This window comes from Gekko japonicus, unplaced genomic scaffold (genome assembly GCF_001447785.1).
Source record: "Gekko japonicus isolate JY-2015 unplaced genomic scaffold, Gekko_japonicus_V1.1 scaffold103, whole genome shotgun sequence".
Classification (NCBI taxonomy): Eukaryota; Metazoa; Chordata; class Lepidosauria; order Squamata; family Gekkonidae; genus Gekko; species Gekko japonicus.
The window spans coordinates 506,821-524,365 of record NW_015160210.1 but is presented as its reverse complement, the minus strand read 5'-3'; the positions used below and the strand labels follow the sequence as shown (position 1 = coordinate 524,365).

General features: G+C 49.6%; 1 protein-coding gene across 1 annotated transcript in view; it reads right to left on the bottom strand.

Annotated features, from left to right (window-relative positions):
- CACNA1H (calcium channel, voltage-dependent, T type, alpha 1H subunit) overlaps positions 1 to 17,545 on the bottom strand; it is a gene marked incomplete at its 3' end in the record, with an annotated part of 563,591 nt that overhangs the window by 74,081 nt on the left and 471,965 nt on the right. Inside the window, exons 14-15 of the mRNA XM_015409183.1 lie at positions 15,395 to 15,550; positions 2,880 to 2,970 (exon numbers count right to left, since the gene is read on the bottom strand). Of these exons, the coding sequence (XP_015264669.1) occupies positions 2,880 to 2,970; positions 15,395 to 15,550 (247 nt within the window). The remainder of the gene's footprint in view (positions 1 to 2,879; positions 2,971 to 15,394; positions 15,551 to 17,545) is intronic.

The window sequence follows — 17,545 nt, the reverse complement described above, 5'->3', positions numbered from 1 at the left end:
GAGAGCGAACTGTCTCTATTTCAGTTGCATATTCTTTAGAGACCACGTCCATAGTATTTATACGTACATAATCTGTGTCTACAGGTGAAGCGCAAACAACACTGAAAAGGCATACATTTTATAGGAGAAATCGAGTGCAAGGAAGCAGTCAGTGGTACAAGATTATTTTTGTATTTTTATACATGTGTGTGTGGAGGAGGAGGAGGAGGAGATTGGATTTATACCCCCGCCCTTCACTCGGAGTCTCAGAGCGGCTTACAAACTCCTTTCCCTTCCCCTCCCCACAAGAGACACTCTGTGAGGTGGGTGGGGCTGAGAGAACTCTTGACAGAAACTGCTCTTTTTCAAGGACAGCTGTGCCAGAGCTTGTGACTAACCCACTGTCACGTCAGCAGGTGCAAGTGGAGGAGTGGGGAATCAAACCCGGTTCTTCCAGATTAGAGTCCGCACACTTAACCACTACTCCAAACTGGCTCTCTCTCTGTGTGTATGTGTGCACCAGGAAGTCATGGTGACCTCTGGTGATTGACCCCTAGTGGGGGCCTGGAGGATATTCAGGGAAGTGCCTGAATAAAGCCTGCCCCTGTTCTCCTGCCTCTGGTATTCCTAGGAGGTCTCCCATCCAAGTACTTGCTAGAGGAGGAGATTGGATTTATACCCCACTCTTCACTACCCAAAGGAGTCTCAGAGCGGCTTACTAACTCCTTTCCCTTCCCCTCCCCACAACAGGCACCCTGTGAGGTAGGTGGGGCTGAGAGAGCTCTTGACAGAAACTGCTCTTTTTCAAGGACAGCTCTTATCAGAACTACGGCTTGCCCAAGGTCATCCAGCAGGTGCAAGTGGAGGAGTGGGGAATCAAACCCGTCTCTCCCAGATTAGAGTCCGCGCACTTCACCACGACACCAAAGTCGACCCTGCTTAGCTTCCAAGATCTGATGAGATCGGGCTTGACTGTGACTGTGGTACAAGATTGGAGACTCCCAGGTTCGATTCACAGAAGAGGGGAGAAGAATTACGGGGGGGGGGGGGGTTTTGGGTTGAGTACAAAAGAGGAGGGAGAAAAATTTGGGGGGGGGGGGGCTTTTGGATCAAAAGAGCAGGGATGGGAAATTCAATATCCTCCCTGTTAGGAGGTTTGACAGTTCCCAGTTGCAAAGTCTGGTGAGCATCCATTAATGAAAAGCCACCATCTCCGCAAGATTTATTGAAAGAGAAAGCATTTTAAGAAGAGAACAGTTTCCTCTCCCTCGGACAGGTGTCTTTCCCCCCACTAGGTGAAAAAAATGGCTGATTCTTGTGGCCATACCACTGATAGTTTGTCTAAGCCATGAGTCCCCAAAATGGTGCCCTGGTAACTGCAAACCCGTTTTCGGGCACCCGCTAACTGTTTTTGGAAAGTTGGTGGGACCGGGTGGCATTCTCCCCACCAGGACGTCTAACAGGCCCCTGGAAATCTGATTGGTTGCACCCAGGGCTCTTTTTGTAGAAAAAGCCCAGCAGGAACTCATTAGCATAATAGGCCACACCCAACACCAGAAACCCATTAGAATATTAGGCCACACCCCTGCCAGCACAGCTCATTAGCACATTAGGCCGCACCCCCATATTACCAGAAGTGTGGTTATCCAGCCACACCCACCTTTTGCTTCTTATTCTGTTTACCTTGTTTGTTGTCAAAACCCAGGGCCTTTTTTGTAGCAGGGACTCCTTTGCATGTTAGGCCACACACCCCTAATGTAGCCAATCCTAATGCGTTTCTGCTGTTGGGTGTGGCCTATTATGCTAATGAGTTCCTGCTGGGCGTGGCCAACTCGGGAGCCAGCCGGAACTCCGTTCCTGTGCGTTCCTGCCCCAAAATAGCCCTGGTTGCGCGAATTAAAATCACATCCCCCCCAGCAGGAGCTGCCAATTCAGTTTTGGTTTTACAATCTCACACTCTCCTTTCCCACTGTATTTTTTTTAATTACTTCTGTTGTACCCTGCTGCGTGGGCTTCTTGTGTGTGGCTCCACAGCAGCCATTTTGCACTTGGCTCCGCCTCCCCGGGTGGCCATTTTGTACCTGTGCCCACCGCCCTGTTTTGGAATCCTAAGGGTGTCCACGGGCTCAAAAAAGGTCAGGAAACCCCGATCTAAGCTAATGATCCCCCCCCCCCGCCGCCTTGAAATGAAGAAATGCTGTATCTTAGAGTAGAGAGTAGAGCAGAGATTGGATTTATACCCCGCCCTTCACTCGGAGTCTCAGAGCGGCTTACAAACTCCTTTCCCTCCCCCTCCCCACAACAGACACCCTGTGAGGTTGGTGGGGCTGAGAGAGCTCTGACAGAAACCGCTCGTGAGAGAACAGCTGCGGCAGAACTACGGCTTCCCCAAGGCCATCCAGCGAGGAGAGGGGAATCAAACCCGGTTCTCCCAGATTAGAGTCCGCCGCTCTTAACCACTGCACCAAACTGGCTCTTGTGGCATTACCTGCAGCCAGGGCTACCGGTCCTCCACTAGGGGCAGGGAATCTCCGCTCCACCTACTGTCTCCCTGCCAATCAACTGGCCAGTGGGAGGGGACTTACCCGCAGTGGGGGAAGCCCATTGTAGTGACAGCGGTGGCAACGTGGCAACGTCATTTCCAGCGTATTCAGGCAAAAACATTTCCATCATATTAGGGCAAAGCCGATAAGAAGCGTCCACCACAGAGTTTTTGCCCAAATCCCAGAGTGTCCTGCATCACTAGTGATATGGTGGCATCACTTCCGGTGTGCACCAGAAATGACTTAGCCACGTGGGCCTTCCCTGACTGCCAGTAAGTCCCCCCCCCCCCCGGGAGAGACCGGCCAACCCTCCCCGCTGCGACCCCCCTCTCCAGGGGAATGGAGGCCCCGTCCTACCTGAAGCTCGTAGCTCCTTCAGCTTCTCAAAATCCTCTTCGAAATTGATCGACGTTTTGTCCTCGTCTGTGTCAGACCGGTTGGCGTCACCCTACCGAGGGGGGGGGGGAGAGAGAAAGGATGAATGACTTTGCTATGCATTCTTGACAGCGACCAAGGTTATTAAAACTGTTCGTGGTGGGTGGGAGAACCCTCTGGGAAGCAGAGGCTGTTTTGACATACTGTATTCCTCAAGGTGACCTCTTGGTCTCACCTCCACGCCACATAAATTTCTGCAGCTTGCCAATTTTTAAATCTGGTCTCTTTACCTTAGTGGATTAGGACATGAGCACAGCTGAGGAACAAACAGTTCCGAACAGTCCCCCGGGTGGTTCTCAACAGTCTCCCAGGAAGATAGTTGGCTCTGTTCGCTCCTGGCCAATGCTCCCTCTCAGCTGTGGAGTCTGGTGAGCAAAAATTCTGTGTTGTGAGCGAGCAACTGGGCTACCGCATAAATGAATTTGTTCTGGAGCCATCCTTCCTGAGCTGAGACAAAAATGTGTGAGCCGGAGGCTATATAAAAGAAAATTGTTTTAAGATGATATGTATATGACTCCCCCAAAAAATTGCTAATATGAATAATAATATGTCTAATAAGTGTTGGAAATGTAAAAAACATGAAGGCTCTTTGTATCATATGTGGTGGACCTGTGATAGGGCAGCGGCACTTTGGATGGAGGTCCATGCTGAAATGCAAAATTTTTTTGAAAGGTACATTTAAAAAAGAACCAGAAATCTTGTTGTTGGGTCTTAAGATGGAGGAGGTTAATGTGGAAAAAAAGACACTGCTATGGTATTTGATAACAACTGCAAGAATGACATTTGCGCAATGTTGGAAACAAGATAAGGTACCAGAGATATGGGATTGGATAAAAAAAATGCTCTTTATGGCTGAAATGGACAAACTGACGAAACTTAACGGCAAGGAAGACGAAGAATTTTATGAAGAATTTAAAGACTTTAAAGAATATGTAGAAGTGAAATGGAATGTTAAAAGTACTTTGATAAGTTTTGATAGTTATTAGAATGGACCAAGAAAATGATAAGGTATTGAAATGATGAATCTAAGTAAAGTTACCTGAAAGATTAATTTGTAATATGGTAAAATATAGAATTAAAGATTAAGATGAAAATTTAAGGGGGATAACGCACTGTGGGAAGCCATGTAACGGGGGGGTGGGGAGATATTTGAAAATGGATATAAAAAGATTGAAATGTTGTGAAAAATTTAACCTGATTTTTATATCTGTACAATAAAATGTGTTTTTTAAAAAAGTGTGAGCCGGAGGCTAAAAAAACTGTGAGCTAGCTCACGCTGACTCAGCTTAGGCGGAACACCGCTCATGGGGTTTTCGGGGCAAGGGATGAACAGAAGTCGCTTGCCGTCGCCTGCCTCTGCGTAGCAACCCTGGACTTCCTTGGTGGTCTCGCATCCGAGTACTAACCAGGGCCGACCCTGCTTGGCTTCCGAAATCTGATGAGATTGGGCTACCCTGGGCCATCTGGGCCAGGGGCGTGGCCAGAACATTTTGGTGGGTGGGGCGTGGGGAAATCTGGAGGGACACCCTGGCCACACCTGCTGCTCCTCTTGCAGAAGAAGAGGGGGAGATTGGATTGGTACCCCGCCCTTCACTCAGCGTCTCAGAGCGGCTTACAATCTCCTTTCCCTTCCCCTCCCCACAACAGACACCTGGTGAGGTAGGTGGGGCTGAGAGAGCTCTGAGAGAAACTGCTCTTTTTCAAGGACAGCTCTTATCAGAACTACGACTTGCCCAAGGTCATCCAGCAGCTGAAGTGGAGGAGTGGGGATTCAAACCCGTTTTCCCCAGATTAGAGTCCGTGCACTTAACCACGACACCAAAGCAGTTCTGGGTCCACTGTGGCCTCTTGTCTTCCTCTAGTCCTCCTGATTGGAGAGACGCGATTCTGGGCTGTTTTTCCTGTATAAGCCCGGGGGGGGGGGGATCTCTTTATTGTGCGTTTTGTACTTGTATTTTATTTTATGCTATTTTATTGCCTTCTTTAAAACCTTTTTTTTTAAAGCCAGTTTGGTGTAGTGGTTAAGTGTGCGGACTCGAATCTGGGAGAACTGGGTTTGATTCCCCCACTCTTCCACTCGCACCTGCTGATGTGACCTTGGGCAAGCCTGTAGCTCTGATAAGAGCTGTTCTTGAAAAAGAGCCGTTTCTGTCAAGAGTTCTCTCAGCCCCACCTACCTCCCAGGGTGTCTGTTGTGGGGAGGGGGAGGGAAAGGAGTTTGTAAGCCGCTCTGAGACACCTTTGGGTAGTGAAGGGTGGGGTGTAAATCCAATCTCTTCTTCTTCTTCTTCTTCTTCTATTTATTTTTCTGACTGGAAAAAAGAAAAACTGAAAATGAAGCTTCCCTGACGGTGCCTGGGGTCATTTTGGAACACCCACACACCTCTCACATTTCTTTTTAAAATGGGTTTTTTTCCTTCCAGATTTTTTAAAAAAATGTCTGAGGGGGCAGCACTCATACGTGGGGGGCATTGCCCCCAAATCCCCCCCGGTGGCTGTGAGCCTGGGTAGGGAAGATGAATAGAGATGGTTTGCCACGGCCTGCCTCTGTGTAGCAACCCTGGACTTCCCATCCTGGGTCTCCCATCCAAATACTAACCGGGGCCGACCCTGCTTAGCTTCTGAGATCTGACGAGATTGGGCCACCCTGGGCCGTCCAGGTCAAGACTGCTATTCCTAGCTTTTACATTTGTGAAAATTTAGCCAACCGTTCTCCCTAACGGCCACCCAACATGGAATCCCCCGTTCTCTGCTTCTCCACTTCTCCAACAACCCTGACAACAAACCTTCTGAGGGCCCCTGGGTTTTGGCCACTGTGTGACACAGAGTGTGGGACTGGATGGGCCACTGGCCTGATCCAACATGGCTTCTCTTGTGTCTGGGGCAGGGCAGCTCTGTCTTCTTGGTGCTTGGGGAGGCAACAGTGGGAGAGATTCTGAGGTTCTGGTCCCACTACCAAACCTCCTGAGGGCACCTGGGTTTTGACCACTGTGTGACACAGAGTGTGGGACTGGATGGGCCACTGGCCTGATCCAACATGGCTTCTCTTGTGTCTAGGGCAGGGATGCTCTGTCTTCTTGGTGCTTGGGGGGCAACAGTGGGAGGGCTTCTGGAGTTCTGGCCCCACTGGTGGGCCTCCTGAGGGCACCTGGGTTTTGGCCACTGTGTGACACAGAGTGTTGGGCTGGATGGGCCACTGGCTTGATCCGACATGGCTTCTCTTGTGTCTAGGGCAGGGATGCTCTGTCTTCTTGGTGCTTGGGGGGCAACAGTGGGAGGGCTTCTGTAGGTCTGGCCCCACTGTGGTGGACCTCCTGAGGTCACCTGGGATTTGGCCACTGTGTGACTGACAGAGCGTTGGACCGGATGGGCCACTGGCCAACCCAACATGGCTTCTCTCGTGTTCCCGAATCCTAACTTTTACCGGCTACACCCTCGCGTCACGTAATTTGTCCTGCTTATGGTGTCTGGATTTGGGGGCGTGGGGATTCACCGAACGTGTGCACAGCTCTGCCCCAAGACACGGCTGGAGCTGTCACCCTTAAGGTGTGTTTGCAGCAGGATGAAGCCAAGAGGGGAACAGGGACAGCCACAGATTCCTTTCCCATGATTGCCGGGCACATCTTTTGTGGCGCCCAATGAATAATGCAGCCGTTTTCTTTTCTTGAAGAAAAGCTTTTCCGTATGTTTCAATCACAGGCTGAAACGGCTCCAAGAGGAGCCATTAAGTGCCGCCAACAAAACACAACCCCAGTCCCCCCCCCCCAAGTCTATAATTACATATTTATGGAGAACGTCGCCTGCGACTGCCAGTTTCCAGCTTTCTATACGCACGCCATTCACGCAGACGGGAAATTGGAGAATCTGGAAGCTGGGCCTCTTCGTTACAGCTTACGCAATAAGTTATGCCGATGAATGAGATTAATGCATTATGTCTCCTGATTTTATTTGGCTGTTTCCATGAATGGGAAAAAAAGGACTCAGATTCCGGGCTGGTGTGTATTCAACAGCAAAAGAAGGCAAAGTCACCACTACTTGGCAGCAATGCTCTCTCTAAGCTGTGGAATCTTGTGGGCAAAAGTTCTACTTTGCAAGCTACTGGCATGAAAGTGGTGAGTGAGCGATTGGGCTGCTGCAAAAATTAGTTTGCTGTGGAGCAGGGCTATTTTTGGGCAGGAACGCACAGGAACGGAGTTCCGGCTGGCTCCCAAGTTGGCCACACCCAGCAGGAACTCATTAGCATAACAGGCCACACCCAACAGCAGAAACTCATTAGGATTGGCTACATTAGGGGTGTGTGGCCTAACATGCAAAGGAGTTCCTGCTACAAAAAAGATCCTGGGTTTTGACAACAAACAAGGTAAACAGAATAAGAAGCAAAAGGTGGGTGTGGCTGGATAACCACACTTCTGGTAATATGGGGGTGCGGCCTAATGTGCTAATGAGCTGTGCTGTCAGTGGTGTGGCCTAATATGCTAATAGGTTCCTGCTGTTGGGTGTGGCCTATTATGCTAATGAGTTCCTGCTGGGCTTTTTCTACAAAAAGAGCCCTGCGACCCCCATCCTTCCTGAGTTGAGACAAAAATGTGTGAGCCGGAGGCTAAAAATGTGTGAGCTAGCTCACACTAACTCAGCTTAGAGGGAACACTGCTTGGCAGAGGAGGCGCCTTGTTTGATATTAAAGGTATATCTGCACTTCAGGGTTCGAACGGGTCTCGTCGCTTCATTCCCCGACAACTCTTGGGACTGCAGAAAAGAGCAAGAGTCCAGCAGCACCTTAAAGACTAACAAAATTTGTGGCCGGGGAGGAGCTTCTTGGGAGTCACTGCTCGCTTCTTTGGATACAGTTAGCATGTGAATCTGACTGTCCTTGTATTTTGGAGAGTGAAGCTGTCATGATCTGGGCTGCGCCACCAGAGGCCTACTAGGCCCAGGAAGCCTGGCTAGCAGTAGGTGAGGCTGGGCCTACTGCTCCCAGAAGCCCCTGCGAGGTTTTGGAGCCAAAATTGACCAATAGGAAAAGAGGAGGGCTTGGAATAAAAGATCGGGAGCAGCAGGAAGAGCTGTTCTTCTTCCCAGAGGGCAGAGCCAGAAGGAAGGCTGCTGTGGGAAGAGACCCTCATCCTGGGGGAAGGGTGAGTAGTCTAAGGCAACTGCAGATAGTGAGCTAGGGACAGTGTATATTTAGATGCGTTAGGGCATTTGATTCCTTTTCTTTTCACCCACTTACTGTTATTATTCTGCACCTTGTTTGTTTGACCTCTTATAAAATAAACTATTTTCATTGTTCATTCTGCCTGGTCCTCACGCCTGTTATTCGGCCAAAAAGGAGGTCTGAAGATCTTGGGAAGGTGCTCTGGGCCTTCTCAAGGGATCCTAAATCCAGAGTGGTGGCAGCGTCACCCCCCACCTGAGCCGTGACAGAAGCGATTTCAGTTCCAGGATATAAGGACAGATGGGCTCACTTGCTAGCTGCGTCTGAAGAAGTGAGCAGCGATTCATCCCCCGCCACAAATTTTGCTACTGGACTCCCCATCTTGATCTAACTCTTGGAATTGTAATTCTGTGAGAGAGTGGGGGCCAATGCTCCCTCTAAGCTGTGGAGTCTTGTGAGCAAAGATTCTGCTTTGTCAGCTACTGGCATTAAAGTTGTGAGTGAGCGATTTGGCTGCTGCATAGATTAGTTTGCTCTGGAGCCCTCCTCCCTGAGCTGAGACACAACTGTGTGAGCCGGAGGGAGCATTGGTGGAGAGGCACCTGTGGATCGAGCCCCTGTACACTTGAAAAGTATTTATTTATTATACTTCATTTAATATACCTGGAGACCAAGCCCTAAGAGGAAAGGCTGAGGGACTTGGGAAAGTTTAGTCTGAAGAAGGGTAGGTTGAGGGGGAACGTGATTGCTCTCTTGGAGTATTTGAAGGGCTGTCGCTTGGAGGGGGGGGTTTCAACAATAGAAGAAGAGGAGGAGGAGGATGAGATTGGATTTATACCCCCTGCCCTTCACTCGGAGTCTCAGAGGGGCTTACAAAGTCCTTTCCCTTCCCCTCCCCACAACAGACACCCTGTGAGGTAGGTGGGGCTGAGAGAGCTCTGATAGAACTGCCCTTGAGAGAACAACTCTGAAAGAACTTGTGACTGACCCAAGGTCACACCAGCAGCTGCATGTAGAGGAGTGGGGAATCAAACTCAGTTTAGAGTCCGCACACTTAACCACTACACCAAACTGGCTCTCGGGGGCAGCTTCTGTTCTAGTTTATATATATATATATGAGGGGTGCCTCCAGATGTTGGATTAGACCAACTGGAGCCTTGGAGGGTGGAATGGCATTCCAAGACAGCAGCCGGCGCCCCAACACCCTACAACGCAACTCAGCCTGAAGGGGAATGCCTCCATCAATGTCCTTTAAGGAATGAAATTAAGTCAATACAGGGAACAGTATCGCTAACAGCTCTGCGGGGGCACATTTTTAAGGCAAAGAGCATCTCGCCGGAGCGCTGTGAGTTAATTAGCCCGGGCGCTTTGAGTCGAAGGGAACGGATTTCCTTCTTCCAATGGCGTCCTTGCCATTTTTCAAATTAAATCTGCAGAGGTTAGAAACCTTCGGCATTTTCTCAAGCAAAACCATCCCTCTTCAAAGGCGCTCGAACGGAGGCTTTCTGTGAAAAACGCTCTTGGAACGCCGACGAGCGGCAATGCGGCCTCCACACCCACAGTCATCGCCCCCGCAGACAAGAAGGGAAACGGAGGACAAGGAGGAGAAAGGAGTGGGGGGGGGGACTTCATGCCCGTTCACAGATGCAAAGAACTGGTGGATTTCTCAGCGCTTGCCGTGCGAACGGACTTCACGGGGAAAGTTTGCAGGAACGGCACAATATCTGGTGGTGTCGTTCACATGTGTGAGCCGTGACCTGGAATGCGCCTGCGTGAATTCGCTCTTGAGAGCCAGTTTGGTGCAGTGGTTAAGAGCGTTGACTCTTATCTGGGAGAACCGGGTTTGATTCCCCACTCCACACGAAGCCAGCTGGGTGACCGTGGGTCAGTCATAAGTTCTTTCAGAGCTGTTCTCTCAAGGGCAGTTTCTGTCAGAGCTCTCTCAGCCCCACCTGCCTCACAGGGTGTCTGTTGTGGGGAGGGGAAGGGAAAGGAGTTTGTAAGCCACTCTGAGACTCCTTTGGGTAGTGAAGGGCGGGGTATAAATCCAATCTCCTCCTCCTTTTTCTAGATTATGATTTGATGAAAGACGGGCTAACTCAAGGAATGAAAGCATGGAACCTTGAAGTGAGGCTAGGAGCAAGCTCAACCCCCAACACACTTCCATTCCTGGGACCACGCGTACAGAACATAAGCACACAGAAGCACGTGGGTTTCAATAGGTCGGATCAGAACCGGCGGGTTGAAATTAAATCAAATTAATCAGTTAATTAAAAATTAAATCAAAATTGTTTCCGGCTCAACATTGGGAAGAATTTCATGACAGTTGGAGAGGTTCCTCCGTGGAACAGGCTTCCTGGGGAGGTGGTGCACTCTCCTTCCTTGGAGGTTTTGATGCAGAGGCTAGATGGCCCTCTGACGGCAATGCGAATTGTGTGAACGTAGGAAGATTGCGAGAGGGAGGGCAGGAAGGGGTTGCTTCAGTGCTTAGTTCTCGGGGGCCTTTCTAACACGCCCAGGGAAATGCCGATCGCCCCTTTGGGGTCAGGAAGCAATTGTTCTCCAGGCCAGTTTGGCCAGGGATCCTGGAGTTTTTTTTGTCATCTTCTGGGCATGGAACAGCGGCCACTGTGGGTGTGGAGGACGAGGTATTTGTGAATTTCCTGCCTTGTGCGGTGGGGTTGGACTAGATGACCCTGGAGGTCCCTTCCACCTCTGATTCTGTGGTTCTATGATTCTAATCACACAGAGAGAGTCCTGTATAATAGACCAGGGGTATGGTTTGACGCTATGATTTCCCCCACTTTCTTTGTTCTCCAGCTTTACCATACCTGAAAAGGTTTGAGTCCAGTGGCACCTTTAAGACCCACAATGTTTTAATCTGGGTATAAACTTTATGCAGAGAATAAAACTGTGTCGGTCTTAAAAGCGCCCCTGGACTCGGACTTTGTTCTGCTGCTTCGGAGCAACACGGCCACGCACCCGAATTTATACCCGAAAAGGGTCAGTGCACGTTCTCACTTCCTAACACAATCGCGTTTCTTCTCAGCTTCTTTCTGAAATGTCCCAGGACAGGGGTGTCAAACGTAAGGCCCGGGGGCCAGAATTGGCCCACTCTGGGCTCTTATGTGGCCTGCGAGCAACTAGTGCAAGGGAGGGAACGGGAGATTGTTCGTTGGGGAGTGGGCAGAGCCACTCCAATTGTGGCTTCAGCGTGGCAGAACAACCTAGTCTGTAGCAGTCAAGCAGCGTGGGAGCGTCTGCCCAGTGCTGCACCGCTGGCTGTCCCGTCCGCCCATGTGGGTTTTCCTTTGCATGGGTTTTCCCTCCCAGCCCGTGGGGCCTTGCAGTGAGGACACACCAACTTGGAGCTTCGCAGCTGCTGTCCTTTATGCAGTTTATATCTCCGGTACCTACTATGTTTTATGGCATACATGGCCCGGCTCAACAAAGTGACATTCATGTCAGATCCAGCCCTCATAACAAATGAGTTTGACACCTCTGTCCTAGGACAGCTCAGCGTCTTGAGATCATAATCTCTCCCTCTCTTTGTTTGTCTGCCAGCCGTTACAGCCAGTGTGGTACAGCCCTTAGAGCAGGGGTGTCAAACTCATTTGTTATGAGGGCTGGATCTGACATAAATGAGACCTTGTTGGGCTGGGCCAGGTGTGTCATAAAATGTAATGCCAGGTAGCGTGGACACAAACATAAAGGTTTTTTTTTTAACTTAAAATAAAAACATGCTTCAAACATTAGCACTCCTGCAATATTTTGTTTATTTAACAGTGTCTGAAAACTGACACCTTTTGCTCTAAATTATTGCATCAAAATGTCTCTGCTGTTGCAGTCTTTAGTATACTGTTCAGGTGTGTATCTGTAAGCTGCAAACCTACGAGGACGCAGCAGCAGCAGAACTGGAAAAAGAAGCAGAAGACAGCCAGTTCCATTGTGGGCCTGATAGAAGCCCTCCGGGGGCCTGATCCGGCCCCCGGGCCGCATGTTTGACACCCCTGCTTTAGAGTGTCAAGACATGGACCACAGAGACCCTGATTCAAATCCCCACTCTGCTTGCTAGGTAACCTTGGGCCACCCACTCTCCCTCCGCTTAACCCACCTAACAGGGTTGGTTTTCAGCATAACGTGGTGGTGGTGGTGGGGAGAACCACATGAGCTCTTTGAAGCCAACAGGTCCTAGGATAAATCACGCTTTCTCTCTGTGCGGGAATAACAATTTGTTGTAAACCAGCCTGCGCAAAACCAAAGGTATTACATGGATTTTTGTCTCTTGTTCTGAATAATATTTCTGGCCTAACTTAGAGGGCTATCCATTGGAATACATCACTAGGACAATCTCTTTGAACAATGAAAGTGCGGTCCAAATTCCAACTTCACCGTATTCTTATTCTGTCTTTGGCTAATTCAAGCAGTTTTAAATCTTAATTGCTGATGGTTTTAAATCTTAACTCCTGATACAGCCACTGGTTTGATTTTGACCTCGCTGACTTTTCATGGTTGGGTGATTTGTTCTGTCTTCTAGGTTGAGAACTCTGTGGTTCTCAGTGGATAGAAGAAGAAGAAGAGATTGGATTTATACTCCACTCTTCACTGCCCAAAGGAATCTCAGAGTGGCTTACAACCCTTTTCCCTTCCTCTCCCCACAACAGATACCCTGTGAGGTAGGTGGGGCTGAGAGAGCTCTTTTGAGGAATGCTCCTGAGAGAACAGCTCTGAAGGTACTTGTAACTGACCAAAGGTCACACCAGCAGCTGCACGTGGAGGAGTGGGGAATCAAACCCGGTTCTCCCAGATTAGAGTCCGTGCTCCTAACCACAACACCAAACTGGCTCTGAGACAACTTGTGACTGACCCAAGGTCACACCAGCAGCTGCATGTGGAGGAATGGGGAATCAAACCCGGTTCTCCCAGATTAGAGTCCGTGCTCCTAACCACGACACCGAACTGGCTCTGAGACAACTTGTGACTAACCCAAGGTCACACCAGCAGCTGCACGTGGAGGATAGATAAATTTTAAATATATTATAGTCCAGAAGAGATACAAAAAACTTTTCAAGTGTAGGTAGCGGATGACTCGAGGTCCCTTCTCGAGGTGACTTCATGGGCCTCTGCTCTTTTCACACTGCCTGTTTGCCATCAAGAAGTGAGAAAGCAGTTCAAGAAGGAATGGTGGGAAATGTTCCTTCCGCATTCCGCCCTCCCCCTGCTCACTTCTACCCCTTGAGACCACACAGACTGAAGAAAAGGGCTCCATTCAAGGACTGTTTCTCTTTCAGCACTTGAGTCGCTTTGCCGCTAAAGCTGATTGAGGATTCCAGAATTGCTTCTTGTGAAACATTTTTTTTTTTAAAAAAACACCCCAAAAGTGATTAAAGCCCTTTCCGGAGTCATTATTCTTAGCTTGAATGGGTTGAGTTTAGGTAAGGCTCGAGAACATTTCCATACGCTAATGACTTCATAAAAGCCTCTTGATAAAATACGAGATTGCAATTGTTATAGATCTGAAAGAGAACCTGGGGGGGACATAATTCTCACTTAAAGCCCAGACTGCAAAACGGATTTGTTCTGGGGGAGGGAGGCAAGGAAGAGTGGTGTCAAAGCAGGGCAGAGTTCTCTGGATCCAGCAAGGGAGAAAAACAGAGGAGACACTGTCTATTGGCCAAACTATGTTACTTTTGATGTATGACCAACAGGGGGACTTACAGTTAGACGTCAGCCGCAGGTCCCCCGCGGGAACCCAGTTCTCAAGTGCGTGGGATCTGGTTTAGACTGGAACCATGGCACAAGGGGGAAAGGTGCTCCTCTCCCCACCCCACATTCCTCCCTATGTCGGAACTATATCTGAATAAACGCGTGGTTGAAATCACACATTCAGCTGGATGCGCATTTAATGCAACATGAAAATTACCGTATTGAGGAAACTTACGTTTCCCGCTGTACTTGAATGGTATGCATGCTCACCACTACTTGTGAACAGGGTTACTGTCTACATCCTAGATCACGTCATCTGTTGACAATATTATGGTCGAATCTGCATTTGTATTTCCCACCAGTGTCCCAGCCTTCTGACTCCATTTTCAAAAAAGCTGTCTACATTTGGTGTAGTTTTCACACCTCAACAGTGCTTGCATACTTTTGCACGTCAGCATATGTTTATTGCCCTTTCGTGGCGGCTCCACTGTCATTGCACCTCTGCACTGCTTTAAAAGAATCTTCTCCAAACAACATTCAAACAAGCATAGAGAAAGATGGCGTCATGGCAGCACGAAACTGATTTTAAAATGCAAATGCAGATTCGACCTACATCCAGCTCAAAGTGCCCTTCACGCGCCCTCTACACCTCAGAGGAGATAGTTAAGATTCTCTTACTTCCCACAGTTAGGAGGAAAAACAACTTTGGACATTTATCTGCTATTGTGACATATTTATCGCTTCACAACTGTTGGCCTTCGAACCTCAACTTGTTATTTAGTTTTTCCACTTTGCATAACTTGAACATCATCATGTTACATGTTCATTTGCTGTTAAGTGCCCTGTCTATAAGTTTGGAACCTCATCTTCCATTCCGACGTATTTGAAAAAAGTGTGCCTTGCACACAAAAGCTGTCTTAACATCCCACTGTCTTAACATCCGAACTGTGTTAGTTCGAGCCCCGCGCTGGTGTGAGCAGCCAGCCTGTTGTCCCCAGCTCATCGTCCACCCAGCGATTCGAAAGCTTCGACGAGTAGCTAAAATGGGAACCACTCCTTAGAGAGGGTGGGCACACCAATCTCCCTTGTGGGAGAGTGTTAGCTGACGGTCGGGACGTCCTGGTCGAAGTTCGGAAAAAAGGCGGAAGACCTTCTCGGCTACAAAAATCCCTGCAGTGGATGTTTTCGGCCAGGCGGTGGCAGTGTGGCAATTTGACATACGGGTCCTGAAGCCTGGTCGACCAGCAGCCGTTCGGAAAACGACGGAGCCAAGTCAGAAGACGTTTACGCTGTGCAGTGACAGCGTGTGCAATTAAATGAATATATGTTGTCTTCCCTATCCCCTTTGAACATTGTTAGTCGCTTAGAGCCCACTGGGGAAAGCGATTAATAAATTGAATTATTATTATTATTATTATACCTTGAATAAACTTTTCTTGGTCTTAAAGGTGCCCAGCTGGACTCTAAATTTGTTCCGCTGTTTCAGACTGACACGGCTGACCACCTGGATTCATCTGGACTGGTTACTAGTCCTTCTGTATGAACTACCTAGGATGACTGTGTCAGGTTGCCTTACCTCCGCTTGGAAACCTTCCACCAAGATGGCGACTAAGAGGTTGAAGAGCACATAGTTGCCGAAGGTCATGAGGGCCACGAAGTAGAGGGCTGCCCAGGAAGAGGTGGAGGCCATCCCGTTATACAAGACCACGTTCCAGTCTTCTTGGGTGAGGATCTGGGCAAAGTGGGGAGGAAGAGAGATTTTGGGTGACAGTTTCCTGCTTTTCATAACCGCTGGCTTCTAATGTTGTCACTTCAGCCAGGAATGGTTGCAGGGAATGCCACTTTGCAAAGGGGGGGGGGAATACATAAGTCTGCCAATGGCCTGACCCAGATCCCTACAGTGCCACATAACGATATAAAAAGAGCCCTGGTGTATCAGACCAGGGAAGGTCCATCTAGTCCATCCCGTCTCACACAGGGGCCAACAAGTTCCTCTGGAGGGCCAACCACAGGGCAGAGAGTCTGAGGCCTTCCCCTGAGAAGAACATCAGAAGAGCCCTGCTGGGTCAGACCAGGGAAGGTCCATCTAGTCCAGCATTCCGTCTCACACAGGGGCCAACCAGTTCCTCTGGAGGGCCAACCACAGGGCAGAGAGTCTGAGGCCTTCCCCTGAGAAGAACATCAGAAGAGCCCTGCTGGGTCAGACCAGGGAAGGTCCATCTAGTCCAGCATTCCGTCTCACACAGGGGCCAACCAGTTCCTCTGGAGGGCCAACCACAGGGCAGAGAGTCTGAGGCCTTCCCCTGAGAAGAACATCAGAAGAGCCCTGCTGGGTCAGACCAGGGAAGGTCCATCTAGTCCAGCATTCCGTCTCACACAGGGGCCAACCAGTTCCTCTGGAGGGCCAACCACAGGGCAGAGAGTCTGAGGCCTTCCCCTGAGAAGAACATCAGAAGAGCCCTGCTGGGTCAGACCAGGGAAGGTCCATCTAGTCCAGCATTCCGTCTCACACAGGGGCCAACCAGTTCCTCTGGAGGGCCAACCACAGGGCAGAGAGTCTGAGGCCTTCCCCTGAGAAGAACATCAGAAGAGCCCTGCTGGGTCAGACCAGGGAAGGTCCATCTAGTCCAGCATTCCGTCTCACACAGGGGCCAACCAGTTCCTCTGGAGGGCCAACACGAGAGCATAGGGGCTGCGAAGAATGTAAGAAGAGCCCTGCTGGATCAGACCAGACATCCCTCTACTCCAGCATCCTGTCTTGCACCGTGGCTGTTGTCTGAGATTGCTACCCGAACAGCAGCCTCCAACTGCTAGTAGCTAAGTCTTTCCCCGACCCTCCGCAGTTTCCTCACTGATCCCTCGAGCATGCAGAACTCAGGAATCAAACCCTAAGAATCCAGGGTTTCCAGTACAAGACAAGAGGTTTCTGACCTCCATTCGCCCAACCTCAACTGAGAGACCCGCAGTCTTTAGAGCGGCCATTAAACGGGACCGACCTACCGAGAGCAGTGTCAGCCGGGCGAGAACTTCCATTTGGTTTTATTTATTTAATTTAGCAACATGGTTCCCATTAACCTTCTGGGAGAATGTACCCTCCATCTCCCGTTGAATTTATTTACCCGGGAGATTTGCTGATCACAAAATAACGCCGTCACCTCTATTAGAACGAGGTAATGGAAGCGTGAACTACAAGAAGCCGGTGTCAATTTGTTCACAGCGGGGCAATTATTTCGTCTCTGCAGGTTTTGATCTGGGGAGGAGGGTCGCTAGCCAAGAGAGTCGACGCTTCCCCGGTAGGGAGAGATTTTCGGGCCACTCGTGTCTGTCTGTCAAAGGCTGTTGGTGGCTTTTTTGGGGCCGAAGTTGGCCGAAACCTCGTATGTTCAGAGAGACAGGCTCGACCGACCAACAGCTCCACAAAGCAGATGGAATCCCACCAACCACGTATAAAGCCACCCCCCCAGCCAAGAGACAATCAAATTTAGGATCTGCTGCAAAAAAGGGGATGGGTTGGGGTTTTTGTGTGTGCCAAGGACATGACCTCGCCGGGGCCCACATTTGACCCGGTTGTACAAGTCCATAGCTACTTTGACCCAATCCTGTTTAGCATAACAATGTTTGACAGTATGTAGCTGCAGTGGCGAACTGGCGTTTTTCCCTCCTGGCAGTCATTTGGGGAGAACTCTCTCTCTCTCTCTCTCTCTCTCTCTCTCTCTCTCTCTCTCTC